The sequence below is a fragment of the Macrotis lagotis genome, chromosome 7 (genome assembly GCF_037893015.1).
Source record: "Macrotis lagotis isolate mMagLag1 chromosome 7, bilby.v1.9.chrom.fasta, whole genome shotgun sequence".
NCBI lineage: Eukaryota > Metazoa > Chordata > Mammalia > Peramelemorphia > Peramelidae > Macrotis > Macrotis lagotis.
This window is the reverse complement of record NC_133664.1, coordinates 137,749,400-137,775,082: the sequence shown is the minus strand read 5'-3', so window position 1 is coordinate 137,775,082 and position 25,683 is coordinate 137,749,400. Positions and strand designations below refer to the sequence as shown.

Here is a 25,683-nt window from a genome sequence, read left to right as displayed (position 1 = left end):
TAATATGCATATAGTGCCCATGTACACATTTTATCTCTATCTATCTATCTATCTATCTAACTATATTTCTATAAATCTTGTCACTCAGACAAAATATGAACCCTTTGAGATCAAGAAATGTTTCATTATTCTATTTGTATTTTCAGGATTTAGTATAGCTCACAGTAAATTCTTACTAAATATTTGTTTGCACACTTTGATCAACTTACTTCCATATATTCAATTATTTTTCCAATAAGAAAACAATTAAAAATTGATAATTATCCAAAAGAGAGTATTATTAAAGTTAATAAGTCCTAGGCTACATATATATATGTAAACTGAATTCCTTGAAAGATTTGGGAATAAATTATCATTCTTTGTTGTTGAAAATGAAACCTTGTAGATACTTTTTCCTGAAAAATAATCTGGCAGTACCTAGTAAATAAGTCTGTTTCAGGAATAAGCAAATGTTATTAACAACATACCTGGAAAAGGTTATAAAAACAAACCTCCCAAAAAGCTATTTTTTCTGGAGATTTTCATAGTGTGTGATTGATTACAAATTTACTTGTCTAACTTTAGAGAAACAACAATAAACAGGCTAAATGTTGCTCACTAGGGGACCATTGTGGCACATTAATATAATGGGATGAGGTGTAATGAAATACAGTGAAATATGATGATGAATGTTCCACAAGAACAGAGTATGTATTATGATGAGAAAAAGAGGAAAATTGAGTAACAAAATGGCAAAGAATCCTGATAGAGGCCATTAAATGAAATCAGTCAGACAGTAAGACACTGTTTAGCATCATTCTGTGAAGATGACTTTTTAAATAAAGTATGCTAAGAAAGTCAGAAAGAAATAGGTGAATTTTATGATTTTACTTTATGTGTAATCTTTTCTCATATCTTCTTGTCTCATATTTTAATGTTTTGAAATTATAGTTTGACTTTTCCATTAATTGCTTTATTGATATTTTTGTATTTTTTTCTAAGCTGCTGAATTTCATCACCTTTTCTTAAGATATCAGGATATCTTTGGTCTGCCCAGTACCTCTCATAATTCTTCTTGACATTTTTGTCGATTCAATTTCTTCTTCTGATTTGATTATTTTTATCATCCATATTATTGTATCATTAACAATTTCTTGTGGTTTTTCTCATGCAAGTGTTGCTGGTATTTTAATAGATCATCTTTTTTTATGCCCTCAAAGCCTCTTTTTCTCATTCTCTCTCTCTCTCTCTCTCTCTCTCTCTCTCTCTCTCTCTCTCTCTCTAGCTGTCTCTATTTCTGTCTCTGCCACTCTTTACCCCTCTCCACATTCTATATCTCAATGGGTATGTAATTCCTAACTTGGCGTTCCCTTTAGTTGTCTGAGTCACCAACAAATTGACTTGCCCACGATCACTTACCAATAACAGTCAGCAGAAGGTCTTGACCTCAGATTTTTTTGATGCTCGCTTTGCTACATCCCATTGCTTCTCATTATTTTTTATTTTTCATTGCATTTGAGTTTTCCATTTGTTGTTGCTTTGTCTGTTCCTTATTCCTCTGCCATTTTTATTGCTACTTTTAAGGGGGAGCTTTAGAACATAGGTTCCCTTAGGATATCTCACTCTGCTATCTTTTTGGAAGTATTCCATATTTTTTGTTATTTGCAAGAATGATACATTACTTGAATAAAATATTTAATTCAGCTCTCCCCACAAGGCCAGCAACACGCCCATTATGGATCTGTTTTCAACATTATTTTAGGTGATATGCTACTGTGTGGAATAATTGGGTTATGATAGTGAAGAGATTTTTTTATAGAACTCCAAAGCATGCATATATGTAAGGAAAAATTCAGTCAATCATCTGGATGTTTTATCGACACAACACCAAATAGCCAGATATTTATTATGTAGACAATGTGATTTTCTCCCTTCTATATAAAGTTTATTATAACTATCTGTTATTTTTATATATTAGCCTTCCTGAACACAATTCATTCACATTAGCCCTTTAATAGCAGGACGACTTTGGGGTGCTCCATCTCCAGTCATCTAACCTGACATCTAACCTCCATCTCCAGACATCTAACCTGACACCCTACTCTTTTCCTATCCTGGGGCTTTCCTTTTACTCAAAGCCTCTAATTTACCTAGGCTCCAAATTGTTCCTAATTTACTATAGTAAATACTTTATCTAAGCTCAGTTTCACAGACAATAACATTAATATTGTCCTCATCAATATGCTAAGAGTTCTTGAATATCTATGATACTTGCCAGTCTCTATTCCTAGACCCATCCAATATCGGTTTCCCATGCTTCTGCTGCTAGACTCCATTGAAGTGTTGAAAACCTAGTTGGTCATTTCAATTATTCATTTCCTCTTGGAAATCCTTTTCTTAAAATTAAAACAAAAAAAAAAGAAACTTCAAAAAAAGCAAAAAGCCCAACTCATGATAGTTTTTTATATTATTCCCAAAATGTACTGTTCCAAACTTTATTTCTCTCCTCAGCAAATGAATTTATTTCCAATTGAGGCAACTCGATGGCACAGTGTAGAGAGCTCTGATTGAAATCATGAATACCTGTTCAAACATTACCTCAGATACTCAATAACTGTGTGACCTTTGGACAAGTCATTTAAATGCTATCTGCCTCAATTTCCACAACTGCAAAATTGTGAACATAATAGTTCATACCTCTCAGGACCATTGGAATAATAAAATGAGATGATTTTTGTAAAGCACTTGCAAACCTTAAAATGCTCTATAAATGCTATTATTATTATTATTATTATTATTATCATTATTATTATTATTATTATTATTACTCCCTGCTTACTGGAAATCAAGGTCACCTGTTTAAGATCACGGTTCAGGAGTCATCATCTACTCTGCCCTTATCTTCATCTTTTCTGGGAGAAAGAGACCATTCGCAGTTCATTTCAATTCTTCTATTCTCCCTGAACCTGATTCCTTATGATATTCAGACTAGATGACTTCTGAAGTCTCATCCAGTTTGCATCTATAATTTTTTGACCAATTCAATTCAGAAGGAATTTATTAAACATCTGTGTACAAGACACTCTGCTGGGCATTGGAGATAGAAGAAAATAAGACAATTCTTACTCTCAAGGTTTTATCCTATCTCTATGTAATCATTTGAACTCTTTAAACCCACCACTATGCTCCAGATCTCATCCATTAGTTAATCTAGTTACCTTGTTATTATACTTCTCATTCTACTTCAACAACCTCAATTCTTCAATTTTTGCTAAAGTCTACTTTCTATCCAGACTTCAAATATGAATGTAAATCCTTTATCTTAAGGTCTCAAGATCATTTTAGCCCTCCTTCTATAATGTACTAACTTTGAAAATCATTTCTGTCCTGGGTTCCCTCATTTAGAATCTGTGAGAACAGAAATTATGCTCATATAAAAAACTCTTGAGAAGCAATATGGTATAGAAAATAGAGAGCTAATCCTCAGTGTTAAGATCTGTGTTTTATACTATCTGTATAACCTTGGTTGAGTCACTTAACTTCTCAGTTCCAGAAAAGTTTCTAAGACTGTAAATTGTAGCACATAGATTGACCTTTTACTGATAAAGGGAATTACCTCGCTGTGAAGCCCCTGCATTAATGAAATCACAGGTCTGATCTAGGGGGTATGAGAAAATTTAAATTTATTTAAATTGTTTACACAAATTAGGATGCCTCAACTTTTAAGGTATGTTTGAATAACTTGGAGATGATTCAGCAGACAGTACCAAAGTGACATGAGAGCTATTATGAAGGGTTAAAGTAAGTGAGATTATTTAGTTTTGGAATGAAATGAATGATCTGACAAATATAAAGAATTCCTAGCTGTAAATTTATTTCTATTGAGAATATAATCTGCAATGGAAGGGATTTAGGCAAGATAGTTCCTGCTCTTGGTTTAATGGGAGGAGACAATGTGCAAACAACTAGGTACAAATAAGATTTATGTGAAATAAATTGAAGATAATCTCAGAAGGAAAACACTAGGATTAAGGGTGACTCAGAAAGGCTTATTGTAGACGATGGAACTGAAACCTGAAGGAACCCAGGGAAGCCAAGAAGCAGAGATGAGGAGGGAAAGAGTTCCAGACATGAGGTACAATCAATATGCATAGGATGAGAAGAAAGAATGTCCTGCCAAGAAGATCAAGCAGGCTAGCATGACTTGTTTTATGGGAAGATAAGGCAGGTATACAATTAACCACAATATTCATTCATTCATTCATTCATTCATTCATTCATTTAATCAACAAACTTTTTTTAGCATTTGGATTTACTGCACCTAGCATATAGCAGGAGCCTAATAAATGTTGATTAAATGATTGATTGAAGTGCTGGAGAAGACAGAGTTGAGATATGCATGGATGAAGAAAAAAGTATTCATTATGGCTTACTATGGGTAAAGTATAATATTAAGTTAAAAGTTTTTTATAGAAATAGAAAAGTGGAGAGAACATCTGCTCTCTAATAATTCACATTCTAATAGGAGAGATAGGGTATATAGGAGGTTGCAACTATAAATCTAATGGAAAGATCCTGTGATCATTTTGGTGCACTAGCAAAGCGGATCATGATATATATTCATTAATATTTATTTCCACTAATAAAACCTTATATATTTATGATGTTGAACAGTTTTGATGATGGTGAGAACATTTTTAATTAACTGTGACTGCATTTGCCAAATCATAATTTCACAGGGGTTGCTTCACTATATTATGTATATAGGGATGGGGCTAGGAGCAGGGTATGATGGTCTGGAGAGAATTAGGACAGTGCTATTTTCAAAACTCTTGGGTACAGAGTATTAGACTATTTCCATTAGTGTCTGAGAGGAGGTGATAGTTGAAGTAGTAATAGTGGTTTGACACTCCTAGAGCAGGATGTCTACCTCTCTCCCTCAGAACATCAGCTATCTTGCTTTGACAATTCCAGGGATGGCAGTTGGACAGCGTTTAATCAGAATGATTGAGTCCTTTTCCACAGGAATTGCTTCCATGGATAATGGTTGCAAGGACTTGATTGAAAGAAGAGATAATAGTCTAGTTGGGGAGGGGTACTCTTTGGGGGTCACACCTCTCAATGGAGGGTCTAGGGACAGGGATGGTTTGGTCCCTGTCATCATGAAGCTCACAATCTAGTAAGAGCTTAAGATATGAGTCATAATGAAATACATTGAATCACATGATTACTGTAACCAATATAATACATGAAAGCTATGAGGAGGGAGTGATTATTTAAATGGCTTATCTTTTGTAAATTAAAAACAAGTTTGGACACTTTAGTTAGATGGTGTGGTATATAGGACTTCTGTACTTTTTTTGAATAGCTTAACCCTGACTAAATCAGGGGAACCATGTAGTACTCTTAAAAACAAACAAATAAACCATTGCAATGGTTGTCTTAGACTTCAGATAGGGATATTTGCCCAAGTATAAAGTAGTTCTACTGTCTTCCTTTAACTTTCTTTTTTTTTTAGGTTTATTTTTTTTTGGCAAGGCAATGGGGTTAAGTTAAGGCCACACAGCTAGGTAATTATTAAGTGTCTGAGTCCAGATTTGAACTCAGGTACTCCTGACTCCAGGTCCCGTGCTCTATCCATTGCACCACCTAGCCGCCCCTTCCTTTAACTTTCTAATTCATCAAAGATGAATTCTTAAACTCTTGAATAGAGTGCCATTTATTAATAGATAGCTATATAGTTAGATAAATATATGTATCTTTATATAAATTTAAAATTGTTAATATGTCTTTTTCATAGTGTGTTGATATTTAAAGTTAAGCTTTAAAGGACTAATAATGGAAAGATTTGCTTAATTACAAATGAACATATTTTCACCTAAGAACTATATAAACTAGACCATATTTGAGTGTATAAATGTGCAAATAGTTTCTATCAGGCTATTTTAAAAATAACTTGAGTTAGTGAGGTTACTTGGGGAGTGAGAGGACAAAGTGAGAAAGAGTTTTATTTCTAGCTATTCAAAGGTTGTTATTCCCTAATGTGTCATCACCTTTGTTGAGTGTTGGTACAAAACAAAGTTCTAATGAGAATAGATGAATACTTTTTCAAACTTCATATTTAACTGTCCAAGTACTTTATGAGCACAATATTCTAGAAGTATAATGATCCCATGGGACATTTAGTAGCAGAAAGATGGTTTTATTTGGTAATTCTTACTTATTTTATTCTTCTGCTAAATGACTCATATTATGGATGAGCTCATGCAGTGGGAGCTCCTACAGAGTTCAAAAGGGAGAGAAATTGACTGATTCCTTTCAAGTTTAGGATTACAAAGAGTAAAAGAGAGAAAAAGCGACTCAGGATGATTTTTTGAGACATCTGTAAATTAAAATTGATTTTTTTATTTGACTCTTAATCACCATAAATGTATTTCTACTCAGCCACTTCCATCACAACTTAACATTTCTGGTTTCCAGAGATCTTGTGTAGCTGATTGAAAAGGTTACAATTTTGTATTTGCATAGCATTTTGGATTGCTCAAGAATTTCATAATCAGTAAATGCGTTAATAAATTAATTATCCCTTCAGCTGCTTACTATGAGCTCATTTATAAAAAAGGAAAAAATGAGACATAGGGCTTTAGTGTTTTCATATATAATAAGATTATAGACCAATTCCTATCTGTATCTTCCTGCCTATTGACAGAGAGACTTGAAAATATCACAAGCAAGACCATTTAAAGCATGATCCCCAACTAGTTGACCAAGATGTGTTGATAGATCTTAAATCAGTCTGGCAGAACCTCTCCATGTTTTTCTGGGATTGAGTGAAGGTAGAGGGAGAGTATAGGGAGGAAGATATGAGTTGAAGAAGTTTAATTTCTGTTGTCCTAGTTTAAGCACTTAATTCTCAAGACTTCCAGACATCAAAGAGTAGCTTGCCTGATTTCCATACCTGTGAGACTGTTCCTACCTGCTCTGAAATCATTTTGTATTTTTCCCATATTAGCAGTGAATGTGTTGTAGCCTCTAACAAGAAGAGTCAAGGATGAGAACTATCTCACTTTTATATTTGTATGGCTAATGCTTAATAAAATGTCTGACATATGAGATATTTGATAAATTCTTATTAATTGGTTGATTGATTTGAAGAGTCACATTAGTGCTGAAGCTAAAATCCTTTACTGAATCCTAATCCATAGAGTATATCAAAATGCCCCTTCCTTAAAAGTCAACAAAATACCACCCTAACAACCAATTTGATACAAGTAAAAGTGACATTTCACACATTATTTTTTAATCAACCAAAAAAAATTTGTTAAGTGCCCTCTGTGTCTCTAATACTATAATAGGCACTAAGGACATATAGACTAAAAGGAGACAGTTCCTTCCTTTAAGGAGCTTATATTCCATCAAGGGAGATAATATGTATATGGTAGCATATACAAAAATATAAATGAATGAATAAATAGAAAGGTAAATAAATAAAAAATAAATGACTAGGTAGTGGAAAGATAGAAAGAAGATAGATAGATGATAAACAAATAGATCATATTTTGAGAGAGAAGGCACTAATAGATGTGGGGATCAGGAAAGGCTGTATGTAAGAAATTATGATTGAACTTGACTTTAAAGGGAACTAGGATTCTAAGAGGGAGAGGTAAGAATAGAATACATTCAAAGAATGGGGGTCAGCCATAATAAATGCCATTATTCAAAGAAAGGTAAAAAACCAGTTTGTAGAGAATAGAACAATGAGAATGGAATAGTAGTAGAGTGCTAAAAATACTAATTATCAAACTTAGAGATCAAAAAATATACAACCCAAAGACTAAGATTGATCCTAATGCATCATACTGTTTAAAAAAGTTGTTTAATAATCATCAATACTAAGGGCTAGAGGAGATTTGCAGACAGGAGAGAATATAGCCATTAAAATGGAAAAACCTGATTTCATATCTGGTCTCATAGAATAAATATTTATATAACCTTGTTAATTGAAAAAAATTTAATTGAAGTTTAAAAAAGGCTAATTTTGAGGTGATTTCAGATTTGTATTTTAGCATCTACTGATATTTATCCTTTAGGGACTTGTTTTCCACACACAATTTACATCTCCTAAAACTATATGAGAGATATTTGACAGAGTGTGTGTGATATCTGGTATCTGCACTTAGTTTCTTCATCTATAAATGGGGATAAAAATATGACTCAGTTCCCTTAGTTGGTGTGAGGATAAAATAATATTTGCAAAAGCTCTTTGTAAGCCTTCCATTCTATATAAATGTTAGCCATCATTACCTACTGGGGAAGCTGCTGTTAAGTAAAGTTTTTTTTCCAATAGGGTAGGGTTATAACTCTTTTTTAGTCAACTTTTTCATTTTTTTGTACTTTGATTTTAGTCTGTCAAGGAATTCTGTCAAGGAATTATCTTCAGGGTCACATGCTACAAGAAAAATAGGATGAAACTACTTAAAAAGGAAAGATAATTATTTATGTTGAGGAAGGTAGGGTGTCTGGCTCACATAGAATGTAAGAGGAGATTATTAGTTTAAATATATATAAATAGACACACACACACACACACATGCATTAAAAAGACTAGGTTCTGCCTGTGATTGTGCCTATGGGCAGGTATGTGAGTGTAAGACATGATCCTGACCAATTATCAAGCTGATTGAGGTCTCCTCATCTAACATCAAGCCTCCTTACCCAGGGGGAGGTCAAAAACTAGCTTCAACTAGTCAGGAGTTGACTTAAGGTCTGTGTCCTTATCCTTTGCACCTGCCCGATGAAGTTCATACATATTACTGTGTTAATTAGTATAATGAGCAGGGTGGAGAAAATATATAGGGGTGAATGTATCAATTAGATTGTGAACCTGACCAATGAGGGGAGGAAAAAGCCTTTCAAATTGAAGACTGGACATTGTCATAATGCATGACCTTCTCTCATTAGGGCAGATTGTCTAATATCATTCCAAATTAAACATTTTAAAAAAGTAATTAATTTTTTTCAATTAGCAAAGAAGTTAATAAAAGTCATTTTAATCAATCTGGACTAAGAATTTATAACTCTGAGCATTAATAACATAACAAATAAGGGAAAACAATAAACAGTAATGTTATTATCCCCTTTTTATTGTTGAGGAAACTGAGACAAACAGGGGTCAAACGACTTGCCCATGGTTACAAGTGTCTGAGAACAGTTGAATTCAAATCTTTCTGATCGTTGAAAATTCTCATCCAAAAGGGAAGCATCATGCACTATGCCATCTTGATGCCTCTGTCTATGAACTACTTTTCCTCAGTCAGCCAAAAAGTAAGGTAATACTAGCTGAGATCATGTATAAACTATGTTCCTTTTACCAGTCTCCTCTGTCTCCCTCAGGCCACTTCTCATTTTATTTATGGTTAAATATTCTTTTTAGTTTTTTTTAATTGCTTACCATACCTTCTAGTTAATAGAAAATATTTCCCAGGGTTTTGCTTCCTCAAAAAGAAAAGGAAGTAAGATAGATTGTGGTAAGAAAATTGCTTTCAACTTCCTTCTACCATGCTACTTTATTCTATGCAATTGTTTTTAAATGGTAGAACCTTGTTGGAGAAGATTGAAAAGGCTAGTGATCTTTGTACCACTTCCTCCCAATAATAAAAAATATAATGAGTATCTTATCTCACCTAAGTTTATTAACAGAGTATTTTAATTTTGCAGGGCATTATTGTTTTTATGATTTTAATGGATATAAAATGGTATATTAAGATTGAATTGATTTAAATTTCTTTTTTATAGGAAATTAGTCCATTATTTTTGTATTGTTAACATTTATGTTTTTCCTTCAAAATTATCTGTTGATATCATTTGACCTTTTCTTTAATAGAAAATGTATAATATTTTATAGATATGTATGAATTTCTTATAGATTATAGACAGACTTTATTTGATATTTTTACTAGTAATAATTTCAGTCAAATTTTTATTTTTATTTCTGAAATTAATGCTTTTTCCTTAGGAAAAAATACTTTTATCATTATATAATGAAAACCAATAATCTCTCTTGTCTCAGATAAAAATTTCCCTTTGCTTTGCAACTGATATAAATATATTATACTTTTTTCTTTCAGCATATTTAAGAAAAAAGATAATTTAGCATATCTGAATCCTCATTTACTATTACAAATCCATGCTACATTACTGTGAATTAAACTTTTGTCTAATATCTCTGAGATAGTTTGAGTAGGAACATTATAAGGCAGAATATATATATTTAGAGGATAAATATCAGATGTTGAGATGAAAAATCTAATATTCCAAATTAAGCATTTTTTAAAATTTAATTAATTTTTTCAATTAGCAAGAATTGTCTTTCCTTCCCTCTTCTCTTCATGAAATTCATTTCATTAATATTTGTTTTTATCTAAATCATAGTCCTTTGGGAAATTATGATAGCTTGAGAGTCAAAGAGAGTCTTGAGATACACTTTTAAAAAAGTGTTATGTTGAGAATTCTCTGGTTTCCTCTTGTAAATATATAATTCTATAGCATTGATCTACCAGCCTGAATAACCTATAGGATAGAAACTAGAGGGTAGCTATAAAACACACAAAAAAAACATATCAAGGGGTTCTCCTTGAGCAAAAGAAGGTCCTAGAGAACATGTGACTATATTTCTTGCAGTTCAACATTTATAAAGAGTATGAAACATGGTTTTGTGTGATTAATTATATATTTGAGTAACCTAAATCTGGGGCATCTAGGTGACCCTGAGGATAGAGTGACAGGCCTGGAGTTAGAAAGACTTGAATTCAAATATGGCCTCAGGCCTTTACTAGCTATATGACTCTGGGCAAGTCACTTATCCCTGTTTGCTTCAGTTTCCTCAACTGTAAAATGAACTGGAGAAGGAAATACAAATTACTGCAACATTTATGCCAAGAAAACTTCAAATCTTATCATGAAAAGTTAGGCGTGACTGAACAACAGCAGAAAAAATCCAAACATGTTTAATTATTAGTTCAGACTCTTCAATGGGAATTGAAGGAAACAGAAAACAGATATTTATTACAATTCAAATTGACCAAGAAGAGGTAAAAAATGCTTGGCTTCAATTTGGAGGGGATTCTCTGTGGCCCCAAAATGCCTAACATTAAGGTTAGTTTCCTTCATGATTCATAACCAACTACAGCCAATACCTTTGGGCTTTTTTGTGTATATTGGGATTGGATTGGAGAATAGATGGAAAGGTTTGCATTCTGAGCTTTAGGGTACCTGCCTAAAGGATGTTCCAAATTTCTGTATTTACTGAGAAACTCTGTTTGTATCTGGTTGGTGATAGGGATGCCTCTGAGTATGGCTAAAGCTCAGCCTAGTCATTATTATAAAATGTCTTTCAAGTATCTGGGGCAGGGAAGAGGAGATGCCTCAGCTATTCTCTACCCATGTAGGTATTTTCTTCAGGTTTTATCTGAGTCAACAAGCAAACTTCATTATTCTTCGTAACAATTTGGTACCACAGAAAGAGAACTGGTTCTGCACCCTGTGTTTAAATATCATCTCTAAGTTTCTTGTTACTCATGTGACCTTGGTCAATTCACTTAATCTCCATGGGCCTCAGTTTCCTTATCTGTAAAATGAGGAGATTGGACTTGACAATTTTTCAGGTCCCTTCCAGCTCTTGATCTGTCTAGTAGAGTTTATTGTGGTGATTTTGGGAGATATGATTTTAAATACATTTTATAGGTATGCAGTTTTTATGAATTGAAGATAATATATATGAATATACTACAAAGTAAAGGTATCAAGTGTAAGATCTCATATCTCCATGGTATTCCCTAGTGCAGCCTGAACTAGAGTAAACTGTCATTGGGAAAATAGATGCAATAAACCAAAAAAAGAAGAATATACTAAAAAAGAGGTAATATTTCTTTTCAAAATGAAATCAATGTATGGGCTGCAAACTCCTTATATACAGTTTTACTGGCCCCATTTCTACTTGAATACAATCCTCTTCATGCTTAAGGTATAATTCTTTGGTAGATTTTATTAAAGTTCTCAGACAAGTTGTGTTCCTTCACTTAGAAAAACACTTCCAAGGAGGAAAATGGCTAATTGCCTCTAGTTTCAACTGTTGAGTCAATACCAGAATTATAATCATATCCCTCAAATGGCAAGATTGTTTATCTACTAAAGAACAAAAAAAACTTATTGGTTCGTGTTTATTTTGGGTCTCAGTGATGAATAAACTGGACAAACAAAGAGGTACAAAAAAAGAACATAGGGTTCTGGAAAGGGGAAGGAATAGCAAAGAAATAAATGTAAAATAAATATCGACAAAATTAAATCAATATGTCATATGGATTATATTCTTATATCACTCAGTAGAAATGATTTTCTACTCCCTAGATAGTAGATGAGAAGAACTCACTTCTGTTTTTTCCATCTTAGCCCTTACAGCAGACATTTAAAACTAGTCTCTGCCAAATTCTCTATTGAAAGAGCTTATAATAACACCCAGTAGTGTGATTCTTACAGACCAGTATACTATTCTATGTAGCAGGTTTTTTTTTTAAATGCCAGCCAATAAACTAGAGATATTTTAGCTTAAACCTTAAGATATGTCTATTTCCTCTCTTCCTTATTTTCTTGGTTTCAAATATATTTTTAAGATTGTCATCCCTAGTTAAAAACAATCCTGAAAGATGAAATAGTACAGGCTGTAGCCAATTTACAGGATGATTAATCATCTTACCTTCCTCTTCAGTTGAGCTAGTCTCATTGTTTCAATGACAATACATTTCATGTATTCTGTCTGTGTTTAAGGGTCTAGCTAGCATCTAATCAAGACTGAAAAATCTAACAAAAAGAATGACAAGAAACACTGATTGCTTTCCTCTAATACATAGGTACTGGGACTGTAAATCACTTGTGTTTCTTTTTTTCTGATTTTGAACTGAATGAGATTTTTCTCCCTTTTCTGAGAGGCCCAATGACCTTTACTTTCAAAATTTAGGCAAATGGGATAATGAAGAATTACACTGAACAACAACAAAAGGTGCTCAATTATTTAAATGCTCAATTATATCTCTGAACTTATCAATGTCAATATTCCCCCCAATGGAAAGAGTGCAAGCCATCAGTGACTTACCAGCTCAACTTGTTCAACTCTTGACTATTTCCATAAATTTACCATAGGGAGAAAAACCAATATTTTGGACACTCCTTCCTTTTTGTCTCGAACATCAGTAATTAACCAGTAAAGCACCCAAGTTGTCCATACTCTAAACCTTAGTACATAATCAACTCATTTTTTAGCATACATTTCTTTAGTAATCACTTTTATTTCAGTTCTTCCTTATAGTTCCTTATTTATTTTATGTTGGTTCCGATAATTCCCATCATACTTCTCTCTGTAGTCCAAGGATTAATAATTATTTTAATTATTTGGAAACTATAATCTTCTATGATTTGCAGCCATAGAACAATACCAGGATAAACTGGGCTACAGAATACCATGGAAGCTTTAAATTATTAATTGTGTTTTTTTCCTTTGTTTGTTTTTGCAAGGCAATGGAGTTAAGTGATTTCCCCAATGTCACACAGCTAGGAAATTATTAAGTCTCTGAGTCCGGATTTGAACTCAGGTCCTCCTGACTCCAAGGCCGGTACTCTATCTACTATGCCATCTAACTGCTCCAGATAATTTGATATAATTTGATATAATTTGTAATCACTCACTTAGTTTGACCTACCTACCTACCTACCTACACAAGAAAAGCTAAGTGGATAAAGAAAGGCTCTTGTCCACAATGTACTCTGGTTAGTTTGACAATTTATAGAACTCATGTTTCAGTATAAAGATAAAGAATTCTATATAGTTATTTGTTCCATCTGGGAAGACATATATATCTTGGACATATTAGTACTGATACAGACATAGGTATTAATGTATGCATATACCTATATGAGTATATGGTCTATGTCTATATTCATATAGCCATATCTTGGACACATAATCTGCAGCTTGATATTATCCAGAGACAGGAACATTTGAAAAACTTCATTATCTAAGCAAAAATCTCTTTTCAATTTGAACTCTGTACAGAACCTTCCCTATCATAATGTTCAGCTCATTTGATGAGCCCAGTCTCTGCTTTATATGTTTGATATTAATGATGAAAGGGTAGTTAAGGTTAGTTAAGCAAGGTAATTTTGTTTTCACATCTTATATTGAAACTTGAATAAATTTGATAACCAAATAGTGGTCAACATGTTGAATTATAGCCTTGGGACTGGGTTTTACTCTTGAAGATATTTTATGGAGCCTCTAATATCACTTTTTAAATGAAAATAAATTAGTAAGAAGGAAACTACTGCCCTACTCTTAATTCTGAGCCTTTGCACTTGGTCTTTTGAATCCTTTTCAACCTCTTAACCCATAACATTTGAGTTGATACCTACACTTATAGGGATTTAGAATTCAGTGAGCAAGGCACCTATAAAGTTATTCAGAAAAGTCTCAAAATAACATTTGAATAATGATTTAGTAAAGTTGAAGAATTTTGTGACTAAATATAATGAAGATTAAGTTTTATCTTCGTTCAAGTCTACCCAAAATAATTGGTTGATTCTTGTCCGTCATTATTGAAGAATATCAAAATGACATCACTATGTTTGAGACAAATTACATTGTGTCCAAGTATGACTGATGAGACTAATATAAGCTCAGAATGAGCTATCACAGATTGAGCACAAATTGTCCATGTGGACACCTGGAGTGGGAACTCTAAACTTACGTCATGTATTCTTGGAGATGCTCCAATTCTGCCTTCCTCTTAGAACCCTCATTGAGGAGGCATGCTATATTGATTAGTCCTGTGCCAGTGTCTCCCATGCTGTACAATCAATTCTAAAGTTCTTCAATGAGCAGGTTGTCTCAGTATCACTTCTTCTGACCTCCCTTGTGAGCTCTTGCCCTGTGTGAGTTCTCCATAAAATAGACTTTTTGGCAAGCATACATCTGGCGTTCTAACAACATGTCCAGCCCATCATATTTGCACTCTGTGGGAATGTTGGAATGCTAGGCAGTTTAGCTCTTAAAGGACCTCAGTGTTGGTATCTTCTCTTACCAGGTGATCTTCAGAATCTTCCAAAGACAATTTAAATAGAAGCGATTCAGTTCCCTGACATGGCATTGGTAGACTGTTTAGGTTTCACAGGTATATAGCAATGAGGTCAGCTCTTTAGAATAGAGCAATGGCTCTATAGAATTTCAGTTTGGTAGTCAGTCTAATAACTCTCACTTTCTTTTGGAACACCCTGAATACTGAGTTAGCTCTGGCAATGTGTGTGTCAACCTCATTGGCAATGTGTATCTCCTTGTAAAGGATACTGCCAAGGTAAGTGAAATTGTCCCTGGTACTCAAAACTTTTCTATTTGCTGTAATGTAGATGGAACAAAAATGGAGGGTTTTTGTCACTGTCATTCAATGAATTCAAATGATGCTATTCTTTCTTTTATCACCCTATCTTGTCTGAACTATCAGGATTGACTGGGGCCTTTTTCAAATTCACTAAATGAGTAATTCTCCATGTGCTTTAGCTATCTACCCAAAATGACTTGGAAGAGTTTCCACTTAATTGCTCCACTATTGAGTAACCATACATAAATAAATGGTATTAGCCTTTAGATATGTTGATCTGACCTTGATTGAGAGGTTTTACATGCTGTGAGTTTGAATTTGCTTATTATCCAATCATTACAGGTAGTTAACATTTTAAGAAAAATGTAAATGCTGTAGAAACATAGTTGTTTCACAAAAATTCAGTCAATTTGAACCAAGATAAATCTTATAGTTGACCTTTATCTTAGGTTCAAGTAGGTGAAAATGTGAGACTTCTTAAATGGATTAGTACAGTCAAATTTCAAGTGTCAAATAATTATAAAATTCATTATATATTTTAAAAGGATCTATTTTTGATGTGTTCAGAATTCAAGAATGACTTTAATTGGAAAATTTAGATTTTTTTAGAGCTAAATTATGTGAATAAAACAGATTTGGTTCAGGAGGTTTAGGTTTCTTTTCATTCAGATTTTAAAAGTAATTTCCCCAAACCATTATGAAAAATCTTCCCCCCCCCATTTAAAGCCTAAAGAAAAAAACAAAACTATAAACTTTGAAAATCTCATAATTCCTTTTCATACTAGTTAGCTATAATTTCTACTGAAAATAGTCAGAACTTTTAAAAAAATCCCATGTCGTCAGTAAACAAATTCTCATCTCTATGGTTCACATATAATAGCTACCTATAAAAGAACACATGAGTTGTGCTTGGGGTCTAGAAAGAGGAGAAAAAAAGGAATGGGGGTGTGTGGCTGTGGCACAGTGGATAAAGCAGCAGCCCTGGAGTCAGGAGTACCTGGGTTCAAATCCGGTCTCAAACACTTAATAATTACCTAGATCAGGGAAAGATGAAAGGATCTTTTGCACAAATGGTATGCTTACCCTGATATCACAAAACAGTTGGAAAATAAATTCAAGTTATGTCTCTACTGCAATGCTAAGGGAGAGGTACTATGATTATAACCCCAAAATCTATCTAAATCTTTACAACTTTATCAGACTTGGTCAGATCCTGGGTTATCATAATATCTGAAATTTCATAGAATAAACATTTTTGGTACTTAGATTAAATTGGGGTTTAACATGAGATTCTCCAACTCTCTATGAGAGTACAGAAATCTCCCTTGAGTTCAATCCTAATCAAAGTCAGCAAAACATGGAAATGTTGCAATTTTAAGGACTCCCAGAACTTTTTGTTAATTTGCCTAAAGAGCCAAGCAGTCTTTGGAGGATTTGATGCCAACTTCTCAATGATTTACTTTTCTCCAAGAATCTTCTTAGATATTCGGTTCAACTGTGCTGTTATTGTGGTTGATGTGTCCAGTGGCAGCCCTTAGAGGCTTTAAGCCCTTTAGAGAGAGCAGACTTAGTTTTATTTTCTCTCCTTCATATTGGAATAGTTCAGCTTCATTTGTTGTTTAGGAACTCATTTGGTACAAAATCCCAGTACAACATGGTACAAAATTAGGGTTCAAAGGATGAAAAGATGAAGGAAGGTTTATTAATTTTTACTAAAGCCAAATTATTCTGAAATGAATGAGAAATTCACCATAGTCATATGAATAGAAGGACATTAAATGACCTTAGAGATATCTCTCTAAATCAGAGATTCTTGGTCTTGGGTCCATAGACTTATTTTTATTTAATTAATAACCATATTTCAATATAATAGCTTCTTTCTTAACTTTATATATTTTACTTTATGCATTTAAAAGTATTGTTCTGAGAAGGGATCCATAAGATTCATAAGACTGCCAAATGAATATATAATACAAAAAGGAATATTCAGCACGTCTGTTATAAAGGAAAAAAGGAAATAATTTTAGATATAGCTATAAAAGTAAAAGGGGGAAAGTTATAAACAGTTTTTGAGAATGGTAGTCTCTTTAACTCTAGGTATTTCTTACTCATTCCCTAGGTCTGTGCTTTCTCATATAGTAAGAGTTCAATAAATGCTTATTGAATTGAATAGAGACTCAATTTTTGTTGATTTTGGCAAGATAAATTTCTGAAGATTTATCAACTTGCTCTTTATTGTAGAAGTCAAGTCATGAATTTCTTTTGTGATCATTTAAGATGCATTAATTTATTTAGTATAATAATAAAGTGTAAGGTAAAAATGGATTTTGTGCCAGAGAGTTACAGAACAGGATCTATTGAACTATCCCCCCATGATATTGAGGGAAAAACATTGCATTTGAAGCCTGAGAACTATGTCTGAATCACAGCGAAGCTACTTATTATCAATATGATCTTGAACAAGTTATTTCACCCATCTTGCCTTTAGTTTCTCAATTTTAAAAATGTTAGGGTTAGAGTCAGTAATCTCTAAAATTTTCTGAATTATACAGTCCTTTATGGGTATGTCTGAGAGGTTTAAAGTTTCTATTTAGTAACACCTTATGTTATTGCTTGAAAATCCCAGCTGAAAAACTACTACTTTAGATATCAGTTATATTGAGCATTTATAAATGCCTTAGGGATGAGTAGCTTAGTACAATATCTAGTCTGAAAGACCAAATAGGAGTACTGTAAGGATAATATTGGTCACAGATAGAGAAGTTTTGATGAGTAGAGGAGGAAAGGTTCTAAGAATGAGCTGATGCCTGGAAGGGTGAAGTTCTATGGAGGTATAAAATATTAACTAAAGAAACCAGGTACAAGCACTAGGGCCTCCAACATGAGGTAATGGGAGAGCTCAAAGTATAATGATGGGCCACTGAACACAAAAGTTACCAATTTAAGAATTTTGCCTAATAATATCTGTCTGTTGATCTATCTATTTGAATGAATGACACACTATTTATACTTAAAATAGAATTTGACCTTTTCCCACTATTTTTGATAGGTCACCAATATTACTAAAATATGATTTCCTTTTTCCTTTTTTCTTTGTTCCATTCAATTGAGAAAGAATTTATTTGTGACTTGCCATTCTGGGTGCTGGGAATACAAAGATAAAACATGCAAAAGTCTCTACCTTCAAGAAACTAAAATTGTACTGGAAATTTGCTGTTCCAATGCTATAGAAAATATAGAAAAATATCAAGTAATTATGAGGGAGGGGGTAGAACATAGAAATTGGGTGGGTGGATCAAGAAGGGCCATATTTAGGAAATGCCATTTGTTCTAAATATTAAAGAGAGATAGTGATTCCAAGAAGAAAAGATGAGAAGAGAGAACATTCCAGATATGCATTTAGCCTGTACCATGAAATAGTGATGGGAGATGGGATGTTATGCATAAGGAAGCAGTTTAATGTGGCAGGAATATAAGTGCATAAGAGAGTCATGTGAAATCTCTTGGAAACATCAGGATGGAGACAGACTATGGAGGAGATCATATACCAGCAAAGTTTGTATTTGAACATATGATGGGGAAGGCTGATTGGAGAAGGTAGAGATCAGAGTCAAGGAGAACAGTCAGGAGACTTGCAGTAGTCTGAGACGTAATGAAGGCCTGAACTAGTAACTATATGCTTGGATAACAAGAGATCTTGATGTTGATAAGGCTGATAAGATTTGTATTGGATATTGTGAGTAAGAGTAAGTAAAGACCCAGAATAATCTGATGTTGAGAATCTTGGTGGATGGAAAAAATGGTGCTATCTTCAACACAAATGTGGAAGCTAGGAAATTGGTTAGTTTTCAGCTTGAAAATGTTTTCTAGTAGAATAAATGGATTGTTCCTTAATAGGATAAGCAGTATCTATCTGAAACCATGCATAAGCATTAAATGCAATGGGGATAAGCTAGAAGCATTCCCAATAAGATCAGGGGTGAAACAAGGATGCCTGTTATCACCACTACTGTTCAATATTGTATTAGAAATGTTAGCTTCAACAATAGGAGAAGAAAAAGAAATGGAAGGAATTAGAATTAGAAAGGAAGAAACAAAACTCTTACTCTTTGCAGATGACATGATGATCTACCTGGAGAACCCCAAAAAATCTTCTTAAAAAAGTACTGGAAACAATTAAAAACTTTAGCAAAGTTGCAGGATATAAAGTAAACCCACATAAATCCTCTGCATTTCTATAAATTACCAATAAGACATGGCAGCAAGAGTTAGAAAGAGAAATCCCATTTAAAATAACTTCAGACAATATAAAATACTTGGGAGTCTACCTGCCAAGGCAGACTCAGAAACTCTATGAAAACAACTATAAAACACTATTCAAACAAATCAAATCACATCTAAATAACTGGCAAATATCAACTGCTCACAGATAGGCTGAGCTAATATAATAAAAATGATACTTCTACCTAAATTAAACTACTTATTTAGTGCCATATCAATCAAATTTCCAAAAAATTGTTTTAGTGAGCTAGGAAAAAATTGTAACTAAATTCATATAGAGAAACAAAAGTCAAGAATATCAAGGAATTTGTTGGAAAAAAAGAGAGAGCAGGAAATGGTAATCGTTACCTGCTATTTGATAAATCCAAAGAGTCCAGCTTCTAGGATAAGAACTCACTCTTTGATAAAAACTGCTTGGGAAAACTGGAAGAAAGTTTGGTAGAAACTAGGATTAGATCAACAACCCACACCCTATACCAAGATAATATCAAATTGGGTGTGGGATTTAGATATACAAGACAATATTATAAGCAAACTAGGAGAACAAGGACTAGTTTACCTGTCAGACCCATGGAAAGGGGAGCAGTTTATGACCAAGGAAGAGATAGAGAAACATTAAAAAAAACTGGATAATTTTGATTACATTAAATTACAAAGCTTTTGAACAATCAAAACCACTGTAAATCAAGATAAAAAATGTAGTAAATTGAGAAACAATTTTTACAACTTGTGTTTCTGATAGAGGACTCATTTCTAAAATATTTAGAGAACTGAGTCAAATGTATGGAAAAAAAAGAGCCATTCCCAATTGACAAATGGTCAAAGGAAAGGCAAAGGCAATTTTCACATGAAGAAATCAAAGTGATCCATAGCCATATGAAAATTTGCTCTACATCATTACTTATTAGAAAAATGCAAATTAAAGTTTCTCTGTGGTACCACCTCACACTTCTCAGATTGGTCAATATGATCATAAAGTTCAATGATCAATGTTGGAGAGGATATGGGAAGTCTGGTATATTAATACACTGTTGTTGGAGCTGTGAACTAATTCAACCTTTCTGGAGAGCAATTTGGAATTATGCCCAAAGGGCAATAAAAATGTGCATACCCTTTGATCCAGAAATTTCACTACCTGAAGAGATCATTAAAAGGAGTAAAAACCCCACATGTACAAAAATATTCCTAGTAGTTCTGTTTATAGTGGGAAAGAATTGGAAATTGAGGAGATGTCCATCAATTGGGGAATGGCTGAATAAATTGTTGTATATGTACCTTATGGAACACTTTTGTTCTATTAGAAACCAGGAGGGATGGGAATTCAGAGAAGCCTGGAAAGATTTGCAGGGATTGATGCTGAGTGAGATGAGCAGACCCAGAAGAACATTGTACACCTTAACAACAACATGGGGAGATGAACAGCCTTGATGGACTTACTCACTCCATCAGTGCCATAATCAGGAACAATTTTAGGGGATGTGTGATGGAGAATACCATCTGTATACAGAGAAGCAAAGATTATTATCTTCAATTTTTAAAAGTTGTCTTATATATTACATAATTTTCCTATCTCAAATATTTTTTCTTCCTTAAGGATATATTTTTTTCTCTCATCACATTCAATATTGATCTATACATGTCATGGAAATAATGTAAAGACTATCAGATTGCCTTCTGTTGGGGGGAGGAGGGATGAAAGGGAGGGAGAGGGGAAATTTCAAAATTGAAAGCTGTAAAAATATGATTGGTAGAAAACACTATTGTATATAATTGGAAAACAAAATATTCATAAAAAAGAATTTTTTTAAGTTTGGACATATTAAGATTGAAATGCCTATGATACATTCAAGAATATCCTACTGGCAGTTAATGATAAAAAAAACTAGAGTTCAGGATAGAGATGAGAACAGTAAAAGAAAAAAAACTTTTCAATTTCCTGTTCTTTATTTTTTGCAGGACTAGGCCTATCTCATGGTTTATCTGAAACTTTATTTTGTTTTTGTTTTTGCAAGGTAATGGGGTTAAGTGATTTGCCCAAGTTAATACAGCTAGGAAATCATTAAGTGTCTGATGCTGAATTTGAACTCAAGTCCTCCTAACTCCAGGGCCATTGCTCTATCCACTGAGCCATCCAACCCCCCTCATCTGAAACTTTGATGATTGAAGGTTATCTTTCAGAAACCCTCTGAGATCCTGCCCAGATTAAGGTTCAATTTATTTAATAACTGCAGTCATAAACACATTGCTACTGAATGCCTCTTGATGTATGGTACTGTAGGACAGCAGCACTGTAAGGCATAGATAAAAACAAAAAACAAACCAAAAAACAATCACTCCACAAAATCCAGTCATGCTCTTTGACTTCTAAGAATTAAATCTAGTTAGTTAAGATGATTAATTGAATTTAGATAATGCATACTATTCATAAAATCTCAAGCTATATATCATCCATTTTTTCACAATTCATTCAGAACACAGAGCCAAAATAATTAAATACATGACAAGGGATCTTCTGTTGCCCAATGAGATCTTATCCATAAAGAGTTTTTAGAATGTCGAATAAGATTTTAATATAGAACTTTTTTTTTCCTTTCTGGGGAGTTAAGTGAGAATACACTTGAAGAACATTAAATAGGCTTGCAATTCTATTTATAAATGCATGCGAATGATTTGTTTTATAATGTAAACCATAAAATATAATCAAATTGCATTCTAAATTTTGTCTAAATTTAGTCTTCTAACTGAAATTAATATTTATTTCTTATTTTATTTTTCAGTTGGACAAGACCAATTTTGAGGAAAGGTTTCAGACATCGCTTGGAATTATCAGACATATATCAAATTCCCTCCTCTAACACCGCAGACTATCTATCTGAAAAGTTAGAAAGGTATGAACATATATATATATATATATTATATATATAAATATATATATACATATTAGTTTTATAGCTGAAGAGTAAAAAGCACTTGCCATATTGTTTTTGAAAGCATAAAATTGATTAGGTAATTTTTGGGGGGAATGCTAATTTGAATACTAATATCTCACTTCTAGTGATATAAGTACTGTCTATTGAATAGAATGAAACAAAATAACACATTTTTATAATTTCTGAAGTAAAAAAGTATTATTAGGACCCTTAAAACTTATAACTATTAAAAAAGACCCATGATTTTCTCACCATATGAAACTCATTTCATCAAAGATGAGACTAGGGGATAGCTTTAAAATATCTGAGGTAGTGGTCAAAGGTTTCTATAATGTAGAGGAGTCAAACTTGTAGCTCATGTTGAGTACCACCAGAATGTAATTGGTTAAAATATAATTGAGAAATACTTAACAAAATAGATAAAATACAATATACACAAGGTAAACCTGTGGTTTTCTAAGGCTATATGCTGCCTTTAGAGATGTTTCTATTTACGTTTGACATCACTGATTTAGACTATACTATCTCTACTGAAAAATTTTAAAAATTTACCTTAGTTAAAAAAATAGATTTTAATCAAAGAGAAACATTTTATTTCATTATGAAGTCACTCCTTTGTATTTTGCTTTTGAATCTTTAAAGTGGAATAATGATTCATTTTATTTTAATTGGCAGGTTGTTTTAATGTAAGAATTATTAGACAATTAAGTAATATTTGAACTTGAACTTCAAATTTTTTCCTTCTGCTATTGCTTATTGATAATGTAATAGTCATGATTTTATTGGGAGGGAGGCACTCCACTTATTGAGGAAGATCATGATCTTTTAACTCTTCACTCTAAATAATTCTTAAACACTTTTGTCCATAATTCTTCTAAAGACTATCCACCTAATGCATTCTCGACCATTGTTTTGGCTTGCCACTAGACTTTGATGACTCTGAAAGAGAGAGAGTGAGGTTGATGACTTTGCACAACCCAGCTCTTAGTGAGGGAATGTCCTACTTTGTTAGAATCATAAATCCACACTATAAAAGGAAAATTAAGATATTAAAGCAATCAACCTTTTGATTTTTTAGGTCATTGTGTTTATATTCTATGTCCTATTTAAGTGTTGAAAATCTAGGAAAATATTTTGCTAAACCTGTATAATTTTGAAACCATATTTTAGAATATCCTTTCTATTTCTTCCTTTCTTCTTTCATTCTTCCTTCCTTCCATCATTTTATCTTCCTTCCATCATTTTTTTCTTCCTTCCTTTCATCCTTCCTTCCTTCTTTCTTTCCTTCCTTCCTCCCTCCCTCCCTTCTTTCACCTCCCCCCTTTCTTTCTGAAGGTTATAGTAATTCCTAAAATGTTTTTCCCATTATTTCTGGTGTTAGGCAGTACAGTATTTTCCTGTAAGAAATACACTGTGACCTTTTCATGAATCAACTCCCTGCAGGGTGATATATGGTGAGGCATTTAAATGTGCCAAATTGTGACTGAACTGGATTTGAAATTTTATTGAGTTGTCTAGTCAGAGAGCATTGAGTCTTTGGGGGTCTTTTCAAAAAATTTTTTTGTATCTTAAGTCAATTTAATTAAATCTCCTTAGATATATGTGAGTGAATCAAACTATGTTAAGAGTACATAACAACTCAAACACTTGTACTTCCAACTTAATGATCTTTGGTTTTTTTTCTATTTACTTTTCAGGGAATGGGACAGAGAGTTGGCATCAAAGAAAAAACCCAAACTCATTAATGCCCTTCGACGATGTTTTTTCTGGAGATTTGTGTTTCTTGGAATCATATTATACTTAGGGGTAAGAATGCTGTGGATAAATTCACCATAGGAATATAAAGTGATACAGATCTCTACAATTGTCGTAGCTAGCATCTCTATATTACATAACACTTGTGAGACACATTGCATGTGCTATTATATCCTCTAAGCATTGTTGTGAGGTAGGTACAGATGAGTAACCTGAGGTTAAATCACTTAATCAGGGTCACTCAGCTATTAAGAATGAGAGGCTTTGACATCAGGTCTTTCTGAGTCCAATATTTTATGTGCCTAGCAGTATTCAATGGGATTGATATAATGAGCTGGCATTTTGTTTTGAGTTCTTTTTCAGTAATATGTAAGGGAAAGTTTACAAAGTGGAACCATTGTGAACAGGAAGAAACTTCAAATCTCTGCTATACAAATGTAAACATTTATATGTATACATATATATATATTTATATATATATATAGAGAGAGAGAGAGAGAATTTAAATTTTTACATTTACATTACCTTTATATTACATTTACATGACAAATATGTATATATTTTTTCTTTTTTTTTTTTAACTAGAACCACAAGTTCCTTATCCATAGTGAGAGTAGATTGGATTACATGGCCTCTTGGATACCTTTTAGCTCTATAGCTTTGTTGAAAGAAGGGCCATGAGGTAAATAGGTGGCACAATTAGAACAGTGACCCTGGAATCAGGAGAACTCTGTGTCATCCTGGGCAAGTCATTTAACCCTGATTGCCTTGCAAAAAAAAAAAAAGTAAAAGAAGGGTCATGAAGACCAACACAAGTACAAGATAGCAGCACATACAGTGCCACACATATATATTTATCCAATTTTGAAGCACATTCCAGAGCAAGTATGTTTTCCATTCTGGTTTAGATTGCAAATAGAACATTAAACACAACAATTAATTCACTAATATGAATTGCTTATTTCAAAAAAGTGCTCTTTCAGTTCCAGTTCATTGTTTATTCTGTGCCTTAGATTTTTACATTTGCCTTCTAGAATACTGAATAGTAGAATTAGCAAAAGGAGGAAAATTGCCTTAATCATCTGCCCTTGGAGAGTGTCTGAAGACTTGGGTTTGAATCTAAACTCCTTTAATGATCTGCTGTATGAATTTGTGGCAAGTGACTTCAAATTATTTTCTTTTTTTGGTAAATTGAGGGGATCAGAGTCAATTATTTTTAAGTTACACTCTGACCCTAAGCATTACACTGTTTTCAGTGATACAAAGCAAGATTTTTTGAATTTTGCATTGTGGTACTGTAAGCAAGTGATAACCTT

The 25,683-nt window shown here is 33.1% G+C and overlaps 1 protein-coding gene across 1 annotated transcript in view; it reads left to right on the top strand.

The window, feature by feature from the left end:
• CFTR (CF transmembrane conductance regulator) overlaps positions 1-25,683 on the top strand; it is a 230,398-nt gene that overhangs the window by 14,892 nt on the left and 189,823 nt on the right. The window contains exons 2-3 of the mRNA XM_074193848.1: positions 22,460-22,570; positions 24,310-24,418. Coding sequence (XP_074049949.1) covers positions 22,460-22,570; positions 24,310-24,418 — 220 coding nt within the window. The remainder of the gene's footprint in view (positions 1-22,459; positions 22,571-24,309; positions 24,419-25,683) is intronic.